The sequence below is a fragment of the Aotus nancymaae genome, unplaced genomic scaffold, assembly GCF_030222135.1.
Source record: "Aotus nancymaae isolate 86718 unplaced genomic scaffold, 86718_ANA_hifiasm-v0.15.2.pri h1tg000064l_1, whole genome shotgun sequence".
Taxonomy (NCBI): domain Eukaryota; kingdom Metazoa; phylum Chordata; class Mammalia; order Primates; family Aotidae; genus Aotus; species Aotus nancymaae.
In genome coordinates, this window is record NW_026988479.1 from 25,689,830 (window position 1) to 25,701,461 (window position 11,632).

The 11,632-nt window shown below is 42.3% G+C and overlaps 1 protein-coding gene across 1 annotated transcript; it reads right to left on the reverse strand.

The window, feature by feature from the left end:
* Positions 1-1,026: 1,026 nt before the first annotated feature.
* RBM22 (RNA binding motif protein 22) lies at positions 1,027-11,345 on the reverse strand. The gene is made up of 11 exons (XM_012448654.3): positions 11,175-11,345; positions 10,686-10,739; positions 9,478-9,507; positions 8,713-8,845; positions 7,030-7,130; positions 6,772-6,944; positions 5,745-5,945; positions 4,319-4,483; positions 3,464-3,552; positions 3,140-3,271; positions 1,027-2,119 (listed from the first exon to the last, which is right to left on the reverse strand). The coding sequence occupies exons 1-11, from the start codon at positions 11,226-11,228 to the stop codon at positions 1,989-1,991; spliced, it is 1,263 nt and encodes a 420-aa protein (XP_012304077.1). The 5' UTR covers positions 11,229-11,345; the 3' UTR covers positions 1,027-1,988.
* Between the last annotated feature and the right edge of the window lie 287 nt (positions 11,346-11,632).

The following is an 11,632-nucleotide window of genomic DNA, read 5'->3' on the forward strand; positions in this document are numbered from 1 at the left end:
ACATTTGACATTACTAGCAATAAAATGAAAATATCTAAGTATAGATTTTTAAATCTTAAAAAAGGCAATTTAAGTTCTCTAAAGAATCGCTTGAACACAGGAGGGGGAGGTTGCAGTGAGATGAGATCACGCCACTGCACTCCCACCTGGCAACAGAGTGAGATAACGTCTAAAAAAAAAAAAATTGGCTTCAGGAAACATGGATTAATAATAAATGCTTCCTTTTAAATAAGGATGACCTTTTAAATTTGTTTTTAGAGTCAGGATCTCACCATGTCACCCAGGCTGGTCTTGACCTCCTGGCCTCAAGCAATCCTCCATCAGCCTCTTAAGGAGCTGGCACCATAGACATACACCCAGCTGGGTGACTTCTTAAAGTTACCCTTTATCAAGCACCATATACCAGGATCTGTGCTAAGTGTTTTCTGTGTGCTAACTTATTTCAACCTCACAATCAGCCTTTGAAGAAGTACTAAAGAGGTCTGGGCCTTTTAAATCATCATGGAATCTAACCCAGGAATAGGCTGAGGTAAAAAATAATAATAAAATAAATAAATCATCAAGGAATGGACATAAAAATATCAAAAGTCTAAAGCAAGATTTTTTTTTTTTTTTTTTTTTTTTTTTTTTTTTTTTTGAGACGGAGTTTCGCTCTTGTTACCCAGGCTGGAGCGCAATGGCGCGATCTCGGCTCACCGCAATCTCCGCCTCCTGGGTTCAGGCAATTCTCCTGCCTCAGCCTCCTGAGTAGCTGGGATTACAGGCACGCGCCACCGTGCCCAGCTAATTTTTTGTATTAGTAGAGACGGGGTTTCACCATGTTGACCAGGATGGTCTCGATCTCTTGACCTCGTGATCCACCCGCCTCGGCCTCCCAAAGTGCTGGGATTACAGGCTTGAGCCACCGCGCCCGGCCGAAAGCAAGATTTTAAAAATTCACAATATGTAACTCATTTCTGTTAAATAACTTCCACTGACCTCAAGTTCAGCTACCAAAGGATAAAGAGGAATCTAGATATAAACTCATGAAATTTGAAAAAAATTGACCCGTTTTAATTATTTAAAAACAAAAAACACATCAAATTTCCCTTACCATCTACAGTTCAGTTATATCCAAACACTCTAAGACCAAACAGAAGCAGGGATGACAATGAGACACTGAAGACACACGAAGGTGAATGCTGAGGACCGTCAGATTCCCAGCAGGAGGTCACAAGTCTTTCATTCAAACACTCCAATGCTTTTCATTTCAGTTTGTTAAAGTACGTGTTTTATAGGAAGTTCTTTACAGTAACTTCATGCCAGACACCAGGTTTCTTCAATGGTACACAGCTCCATGAAATTTTGTGTTTCCATCCAGTTGACAGGAATAAAAAGGAATTTTTCTTTTTCTTTTTTTGGGCCGTAGAGACATAAAATGGTCAGATTCCTTTAGGAATAAATGAGGAAAAGGAAAGAAAAAATCTGAACTGTGCTGGTGCTGGTTTCTACTCATCTTTCTGAGGGTGTGACTACAAAAGTGTCACACTTAGGCCACTATAATGATTAGTACTAGTAATCTTTTTTTTCAGATGATAAAAAGGAAAACACCCAATGGACATAAAAATGGTCAAAGGTTTTTTTTTACCACAGGTCAATTTTTCCCCCACCCAAAAAATATACAAAATGAACATATAATTGGGATGGTAACTCCACTGGACATTCCAATTCACTCATCTGCTTGTCCCCAACACGGGTAAGGGGAACAGGCGTTAGGTTTTATTAGTCGTGTTATAGCAGTAACCAGATGTTAATGGCAGCTTATTTGCGGTACACTGATCCTCTGAACGTGTGTCGGAAAGCATAGCTGTCAGTCTCTGACTGCCCACATCTGAGCACATTCAGCTACCATGGAAATTACAAGGGAAGGAAAAATACATTTATTCCAAGATGTACTGGGATTTTTAAGTGCCCTCTCTTCCACAGAGCCCCAGAGTGGTGACAAGGTGCTAGGGACTGCTGTGTTTTCCAGCATGAGCTCCCATCCGCTGAGGGTCCTGAGAAGGATAGTGGATTGGTCCTGGAGCCCTCATGAAAGGAGGAGGTGGTCCCATTGGGTGGAACATGTGTGACCCAAAACCTGCAGATACGAGAGAACAAATTTGTTAGGCTTGGCATTTCCTTGATAACCTTTCAAACCTCTCCAACTAAGGTTAAAACCACCTATACATAAATCAAAGTTGACATGGGGCTTAAGCAAATGTTAGTTCACAAAACTGGCTTCCACCTGCTTTTTCCTTGGTTTTAGAATCCTTTCCCCTGCAGTCCAAAAAAACTCCACAGCACTCAAGGTATCTCCTAGTGTGTGATCTGAGTCTCTGCTATGTGTCCAACATGCCAAATGCTACCAGACAGGATACAGTCAGGATTTGAGAGATAAGGAAGAAATTAGGCTGATGGCAAGACTGTGTCATCATTAACCGCAATGGTTGACACCAGAATGGAGGGTGTTGAGAAACTAGTTTCTCTTCAGAGTATAGGCTCTTTGCCACAGGAGAATTGGCTACTTGTGATTTCCTTCCGCTGTCAACGCTGTCCCTGACACTGTCTAGAGCAGTGCTATACAAAGTGCCAGTCCTCTACCTATTTCTGGCCACTCAAGACAAAGAGCTTAAGTCAAAATGTAAATTATACGACCAAGCACACTTTAGTTCACCTCACAGTTTTTTTGGTAACAAGACTTTCTTAATGAAGGATGTGGTTCACTGATTTACATTTTGGCACAAGCTCCTGATCTGGTGGCAGACAGGTAATAAACACTTTGTAAAATGACACCCACTCACAGCCTACACTAAGCAATAGTGCTCTAGGGCATCAGTTAGCATTTAGTTTAGACAAGGGAACAAATTCGTGATAGATCTTTGTAATTTAATAATCTTACTCTAATGACACATATCCTCAGATCTTTATAAAACTGGCCCCTCTTCTCCTTGGCAGACCAGGCGAGAAAAAATAACAGAAATCCCAACAGATCAGCTTTACTTGTAGACTTCTACAGAGCAAACTCACAGAATTTAGATGTGTTGAATGTGATGGTGAGGTATATGAGACAGAACTTTCAAAAGGATTTATCTGGGCTAAGAAGGAAGGTGGAAGTTACCTGGTGGTGGGGGTGGGGCGATACCAGGGGGTGGTGGCAGGGCAATGTTCACCACAGCTGGAGGACCACTTGGGGGCAAGTTGAAGTAGTTGGCAGATGCTTCTTCTTCTGCCGCAGGAGGAGGAGGAAGAGCTGGAGGAGAGAAAATAGTCAACACACAGAGGGGAGAACAATTGTGCAACACTGTTCCTACCACCTTTGCATCCTCAGAGGTCCCACTGGAAAAGTAGAGTGGCTACATGAACCAGACCTGGATCCCGTCTTCCAAAATAGGAACATCAGGGCAGACAGAGCTTCTGAAGTTAGCAGGAAGTCTGTACTCACCTCCTGGCAATCCTGGAACCGGTTCCAGTTTGATCCCAGAGTCTGTGGTTCCATCTTTCTCTTTTTCTTTCCCTCTGGCTGCTTGGGATCTGGGAAACACACATGCATACAGTTGGCACTTGGGCCCACCTTATCTCACACCTCTGCTTCTTACATTCCCCAGTCTAATGGAGCTCCTTCACTCTTCACCTCCTCCTCAGCACACATTCTCTTCCCATAAATGCCACTGTGCACAGTGAACAAGAGCAAACACCAGAAAAGACCTGGATTCAAAGCTGGCTAGAACTATTATAAGGACTAGAAGAGGCAATACATACATGTTTAACACAGTGCTTACCACACAGGGAGCTCTCCACAAAGGGAGATGCTGCTATTAGCTACCTCTTCCCTGGTTCCAAGTTGGAGACATGTTCTCCCTTTGAACTGGGCCTTTCACCTGCGTCTTTCTTATGCAACCATCACTTTTAAACTTAAAATAGCTGTTCTTCCCTGTTTTATCTTCTCCACTGGACAATCAGCCTCTAAGGGCAGAATCTAGGTCTAATTCATTTATAAACCCTGAAATTCACCTTTTGTGCCCTTGCATTATACTTGGCCTATAATAATAGCTAGTCACAAAAACATGAACCTTCAAAGGAGCAAATTATTATACCAAACCCCTGAATACATTTCCAAAGCAGGGTTCTCCCAACATCCACAGGAATCAAGTATCAGATAGAAAGTGATCTTTGAAAGATCTCTTTAAAGATCCTGTTCACCAGAGCCTGTGAACCAAAAGCTAACTAATCTCCAGACAATAAAATAGCTTCTTAAAAATCTGAGCAAAATGTCATTTAAAAATAGTTTAATTCTCACCTTCCCCATTTCACATTCAGTCTGCGGCCATTTACAATCAACTTATTAAAGGACTTCTCGGCAGCCACTTCTGCAGCCTGCCTCGTGGCAAACTGGATGAAAGCACACTGCTGTCTTTGCACAACAGTGATCGTCCGGATCTCTCCGAACTGGTAGAAATGATTTCTGAAGGGATACAGGCAGAGAAAAATAAAAATGGGAGTTAACAAACATCTTCCCAGGAGACTGAAAATGGATTGTTAACTTCACTGACACACCACTAGGCTGGTGGGCCCCAAGGTTATCTACCTAACTACCCACAAGTCTTCCCCCCAATATCTTGTCTTACTGTGGGTGCTTATTGAGAAGGAAAGAAAAGTGAGTAAAGGTTCTCAAACATCTCAGGGTTTTTCCCATGGAGGAAAGGGGGTTCTAATAGGTTCCTTAAAGACCCTAAACCCTAGATAAGGGGTTGGCAAACTACAGCTCTCAAGGCCCATGAGCCAAGAAAGTTTAAAACAAGAATATGTGAAAGAGACTGCATGTGGCCCACAATACCTACAATATTCACTATCCAGGCTTTTATAGAGAGAGTCTGCCAACCCCCAGGGGTTGTCTAGCTCATTCAGACAGGGTTTAATGGAGACAGGCTACCAAGGGCAGGTTATAAACTTACAGGAGTTTCTTCTCCACTTTATCTCTTTGGAAGAGGTAATTTCCATTACTATCTGCCCAGATGTCTCATCTAGCCAAGCATAATACAAGCCAAAAATAATACAAATTTATCAAATGCCAGTCTCTTTAAAAAGGCAACAATTTAAACCATAAGAGTTTTAACGTCACAAAGCTCTCCCTCCCCTACATAATTAATCATACTTGGATGCGTGCCATCCTTTAAAACTTGGCTGCTAGGTCAAATAGAATCCCATGTCATTATTACCATATTCCAGGATGGATAAGCACTCTTTGTGTTTTGTTTTTGAGACAGAGTCTCACCCTGGCGCTTAGGCTGGAGTAAAGTGGAGCAATCACGGCTCACTGCGTCCTTGATCTCTCAAACTTCAAGCAATCCTCCTGCCTCAGCCTCCTGAACAGCTGGGACCACAGGCACATGCCACCATACCCGGCTAATTTTTTTAATTTCTTAGTAGAGATGGGGTCTCACTATGTTGCTGAGGCTGGTCTCAAACTCCTCGGCTCAAGAGATCCTCCCAAAGTGGTGAGATTACAGGCATGAGGCACTGTGCCCAGCCAGATAAGTACATTATTACTGTGGCACCATAAAGGACAATTTTACAAAAATTCCAGTCAGCATACTAATAATAGAGAAACTGAAGAAAAATGTATTTTGTACAAAATGATCATGCTTGCAGTTTTTGGAAATAAATTATTCCGGGGCAGTTAAAAGCAAAAATAACTCTTAACTCTTAAACTTATACCCACAAACCTTAAATCTGTCTCAGTAATAGTATCACCCAGACCACCAACATATAGTGTGGTGATAGTTTTATCCTCTGGTGGGTCCAGCCGAGGCATTGTTGAAGCCCGCTTTAGAAGCTTGTCAGCTACAGGATCATTGATTCCATAGTATCGATCTTTAATATTCTGATCAGCCAGGGGGTCATCTGGATCTGTAGGCTTCTCATGTCTATGATTCAAGAAAGAAAAAAAAAAAACAATGCATAAAGGTGAAACAAAGGGAAAAAAATGGTATCTTCCAAGAACAGCTACAGATTAAAGTCCTAGATACATACTCTGAAGTGCCTTTTGAACTACAAACTATGGTTTCGACCAAAATATAATTACCAAAATAGGCCTAATACCAAGAGATTTACTGTATCACAAAAGGAATCCCTAGCCTCCTAAAAGCCATTAGGCCATCTAGGATGTCAAACTTTCCTTATAAATAAATACTCTTGACATGATCCATCCCCTCCTGTGCCCCAAAAAGGGACACATGATTACCCCTCTCTAGGTCAATAGTTCTTAACACATTTGGGCTGTTCTATTCCACTGAGAATCTGATTAAAGCTATGGACCCAGACCCAGAAAAAGCACCTATATTATTTTTTGGGGGTTGGGGTCAACCAATCCCAAATTAAGAACTCCTAATCCAGATGCTTGGCAGTCTTAACCAAAACATAAACACCCTTTAGACGTCAGCCTTACTTTGATTTCAACTATATATTGAGAGTCAAGTCATTTAAACCATGGCAGTGAAGATTTACTTCTAGGTTAGAAATGTTTAGGGTCAGCATCTATATTGCACGGCATAGCAATTTAGTTTCCAAGGCACAATTCTAAGTAAAAACTACAATTTAATCAAGCTCTTCTAAATTTCATAGTTTTAAGACATGAAATATACCACATTAGTTGTATGATTTTAAAGCAAAAACAGCTTAAGCTAGCACCTCCCATTTCTTAGATAAGAAATCATCTGAAAGCAAATACTGAAAATGAGGCTCAGCTCTTGCCTGTATGGACATTCCTCTCCTCTCTTACACTCTCCTTTCACCCAGAAGGAGCAAATGTGAGGTCGATTCCTTTTGTAGTAGGGTGTGGTCCGGGCCAGTTTGAGCAGCATGTCACTGGTAGATGTGGCTTTCCCCAGCATGCCAACTGGCCGTGTTCCATCAGAGTTAGAAATCTACATGGGGATGACAAATTCAAAAGATAAATTATACAGACTGTGTCAATTCATTACAACTTTTATCCAAAAAGTGGCAGCATACCTCTCTCTCCATATTCTGTGTATAGTACTCTTTGTTGACGTCTGACTTTGGCATGTCATCTTTAAAAGACAATCCTGCATCACGAACCTGGATGGGCAGGCCTGGTACAAAAAAAAAAAGGAGGAAAAATATCTTAGATGTATTTTAAAACATATCCATATTAACTATGCACACAGAATACATCATCTTTCCATTCTCCTCTTTCCTATTTAGTACCAGAGATTTTACTGCTTTTATTCAAACTCTTTAGTACCATCAGGTTACTACTGCTACACAGCATGCTAACTGTCCAAATTCCTGAGCTGTCAGTAAAATGTTTTAGAAGATCTTTTAGGCTAGGTGTGGTGGCTCATGCCTGTAATCCTAGCGCTTTTGAAGGCTGGGGCCAATGGATAGATTGAGCCCAGGAGTTCAAGACCAGCCTGGGCAACATGGTGAAACCCCATTTCTACAAAAAATACAAAAATTAGCTGGGTGTGGTGGTGTGTGCCTGCAGTCCCAGCTACTCAGGAGGCTGAAGTAGATCACCTGAGCTTGGAAAGGGTAAGGCTGCAGTAAGCCGTGATCATGCCACTGCACTCCAACCTGGGAAACAGAGTGAGACCCTGTCTCAAAAACAAGCAAATAAAAAATTATAAAGAAAATCTTCTAGATGAACAAACTGTGCCCATAGTCATATTTAACCTCTAAATTAATAATGTACCTAGTCTTTAGTACAATAGGATTTGCTTAAAATAAATGTAAAAGTGGTTTCTTTCTAGGCTGGTCCTACAGATCTTCTGCACAGTCACAGTAATGTAAGGGTCACTGTATTCCAGGACCAGACACCTCCTTAACAAACATATAAATAATATTACATAAAATGTGGCTAGGACTCTGACTAAGAACAGCAACTCTAATGAATTTAACATACATAAACTCATATATTTTTCCCTTTCCTTTAATTATAGAAACTCTTGTTGGAAAATTATTTTTCTGAAAAACAGTAACCTACGGTTAAAAAAAAATTACCCCCAAAGGCAGTTACTCTGAAACGTAGCAATGTACAGTTCTAACCACACAATTGAGACAAAAGGCTAAAGCACAATTAGGCTGGCTGTGGCAGCTCTGGGAGGCCAGGGTGGGAGGATTGCTTGAGGCCAGGAGTTCAAGACCAGCCTGGGCAAAATGGTGAGAGACACACACACACACACACACGTGCGCTGGGTGTGGTGGTGTGCAAGAGGATCCCTTGAGCCCAGAAGTTCAAAGTTGCAGTGAGCTGTGATCACACCACTGTACTCCAGCCTGAGTGACAGAGTGACACCCCAACTCAAAAAATACAATAAAGTACAATTACTCTGTGAGCTTCTGGTTGGGATGGTGGCAAAAAAGCTCTGGATCAAGAAAGAAGCCCAAGGCAAATAAATTATCATAGGATCAATGCCGTTTATCTCACTTGGGCTATAGAGATGAAAGTTTAGGCCAGTTTTGATTAATTCCCAACTTTTCCTTAAGTTCTTACTATTACTCAGGACTCTAGAGTGGCCTCATTATGGTTCCCTTCCTGGGAAAAGCAGACCTCAACAGACATTCCAAAGTAAAATCAGAACCCGAGATAGGGTGCAAAGTGGGAGACAAAAGACTGGCTTATAGTTTTAGGCACCTGCACACTTTCAGATCTATTGGACAGGTCAAGCATACCATACTCTAGGTCTAAGAGGCAGGTCTGACAGACATTCTTCAATTTACTGCAGGTCTGGCACACTTCAGTCTTCTTGAAACGCATACGAACTCCAGGGCACCAGCGAAACACTGTGAATGGCCTGGCACAGATCTGGAACACAAAGCAAGAGTCATAGAATGTTAATGGTCCTGATCTGGGCAATCTGGAGATCTGATAACAATGGGGCATTCAAAAAAGGATCCCTGAATGTAGGATTCAGAAGAGAACTTAACAATCATCTAGTTGATTTGATGTTTCAATATAATTTTCAGCATCCTTCTTCACCAAAAATTCGAAGTACAGAAATGAAATAACCAAAAGGTCAAAGTTCTTCCGATCTTTTTTAAGGGGAGTGGGGAGTGTCATATAGTTTTCTTTGTTTTTTTTCTTTTACCCATCAGATATCATGAGAGAGTGTCATATAATCTTCTGAGACTCTTCTGACATGGATGATCTTCCTCCTCTGCTAAAATGCTTGTTTGCACAGTCATATACCACCTGGTATACAAACTCCTTCAATGGCTGTTCTCTGACACCATGATTAAGAATCTCTACATTAGAGGGTTCATTTTCTTACCTCCCACATAAATAGTTGCCAGCCAGTGAATATATCAGTAATACATAAAAACTTGTATAGCACTGATTTTTACTGGAAGACCTCAAAACTTAGTAAGCTGAAGGCTAATTTGGTAGAGAAAAGAAAAATGAAACCGAAATCATTACTCTTTAATAGACATACTTACTTTGCATTCCTTCCCATACTTTTCTTTGGTCTATAATAGAAAAAAGATAGAAAAGAACTAGAGTTACAGAAAGAAAAAAGCCAAGTGTCTATTCTTTCCTTAAACATAACCCAAGAAATGTGTCTGGAAATCCCTGGCATCCTAGAGAGTAAAAAAACAACAACAAAATCCAAAACCCAACCTTTTTAGGGAGAGGGTAGGGAACATACTATAACGACATATTGTGAGTTATAACATCTCAAGAGTATATGGATCTGGACTGTGTGTAGTGGCTTATGCCTGTAATCCCAACACTTTGAGAGGCCAATGTGGAAGGATCGCTTGAGCCCAGGAGTTCCAGACCAGTCTGGGCAACATAGCGAGATGCCATCTCTACATAAAAAAAAAAAAAAAAAAGGAGTATATGCATCTAATACCAGGTAAGTGAGTGTCTTTCCATAGCTACAACTCTTAGGTTCATTTTTGGCTCCCAAGTTCACTCCCAAGAACTAATATTCCTAATGGTTTCCACAAACTCGAAATCAGAGAGGATATAGCTATGGCCCGCCCACTTTACAAAGTTTAGTCAAAAGATAACTACTGTAGATTTGCCCTGTGCCAATGTCTGGAATATATTAAATGTTCTGTTCAAACCGAACTATTCAAACATCTTCAACCATTCAAACATCTTGAACATACTAACTTATCAACACTATGACTTATCACAATAATACAGCCCTAACCTAATTATTGTTGACTACTGATAATTTTACCCTTGTTTATAAGGGTAGGGGTATTCTTAGTTTAAAGAGATAAACAAAGTACACTGGCCAAAAGGCATTTGACCAGGAGTCAGGAAACCTAGTTTCTAGTCCTAGTTCTCCTCCTCTCATACTGAGATTACTAGAGCCAGAATATCTGAACTTCAATCCTAGCTCCATTCCTTACTATTGTATGAAAAGACAAAAACTCTCTCAGCTTCTGGTCAACAGACCTATTTCCCAGGTAAATGCTCAACAAATATTAGTTATCATTACGACCCCTACATTACAGGAGTGTCACAGGATTCTTAAGAGAATAAATATGACAGTTCTTTGCAAGTCGTCCAGCACTTTGGGTCAGTAAAAGAGCATCATTTTTTCTGCTTGTCTAAGAGAAATACTTCACAGTGTGCAAGTACCACAACACTGACAGGACATGAATAACTCGTTTCGCACGCGATCACTCACCATTCGGATATATGGGTTTTCTCCAAGACATGTCTGGCACAGAATGGGGAAGTCCTGGTGAAAATGGGAAATCTGGTTGAGGACCACCCTCCGAAGACCCTGACACCTCAGTGACACTTGGGGCAGCGAGGGGGGCGGGAAGCAAGGATGGGGAACAAGGCACGGCAGGAACCCAAAGTCCATCATAGCCCGATCGCGGGAGGGGGCGCTGTCTGCACTTCCGGCAGGCGGCGGGAGAAAAGACGACCGACTAGAATAGGCTGGAGGGGGCAGGGATGGAAAGGGCGCTGCTCCCGGGACCCTGGCTAAGCCCACACCCTCCGAGCCCGCAGGAGGATCGCCCTCCGGCCTCCTGCTCCGGTCGAGCTAGGCCGCCGCGCTGGCTCCTCCCCGGAATTCCTTCGGCCGCGCCGCAGGCCCTGCCCTGCCAGCTCGCAAGATGTGCGGCTTCGTCGCCTCCTTCTGTCTTCCTCCGGCAGGCACACTCACCGCATCTTCCCAGTTCTGCCTGTTGTAGGTGTTGGAACCCAAAGAGGTCGCCATCTTGAGAGCGTCCGGAGGCAGCAGCAGCTTCTGAGTTGGGAGAGAGGACCGCCACAATCCCGTCAAGCCCTAAGGCTGGCACCAGGCCGATCGGCGTCTAATTTACGCGTCTAGTGCCTCTTCCGGGGCGGGGCCTTTGCGTGGTGACGTCGCCCGCTCTTGGCGTTTCCAAGTTTAATAAATTGGAGTCCTGGTATATTGCTTCTGGATGCTTCCTTCGAGTTTGTGCCTGCTTGGAATGAAGGGTCACACGTACAGTTGATTTATTTAAAAATTGGGCGAAAGAATAAAGGAAGACATAATGAATGAAAGGCAGGGGTTGAAACAGCGTTAGCTACCACTGAGCTCTTTTTATGGCAAAGCTGCGCGACCGTCTTACGGTTCCAGCGTCTCATTTGTTCTCA

Bases quoted from the DNA above. Each gene is read 5' to 3' on its own strand.
- RBM22 (XM_012448654.3), bottom strand. From the start codon at position 11,228: ATGGCGACCTCTTTGGGTTCCAACACCTACAACAGGCAGAACTGGGAA. The intron at 3,553-4,318 runs GTGAGAATTAAA...TGTGTTTCCCAG, and splicing joins CTGAATGTGAAATGGGGAAG to ATCCCAAGCAGCCAGAGGGA. The intron at 2,120-3,139 runs GTAACTTCCACC...TCGTATCTGCAG, and splicing joins CGCCCCACCCCCACCACCAG to GTTTTGGGTCACACATGTTC.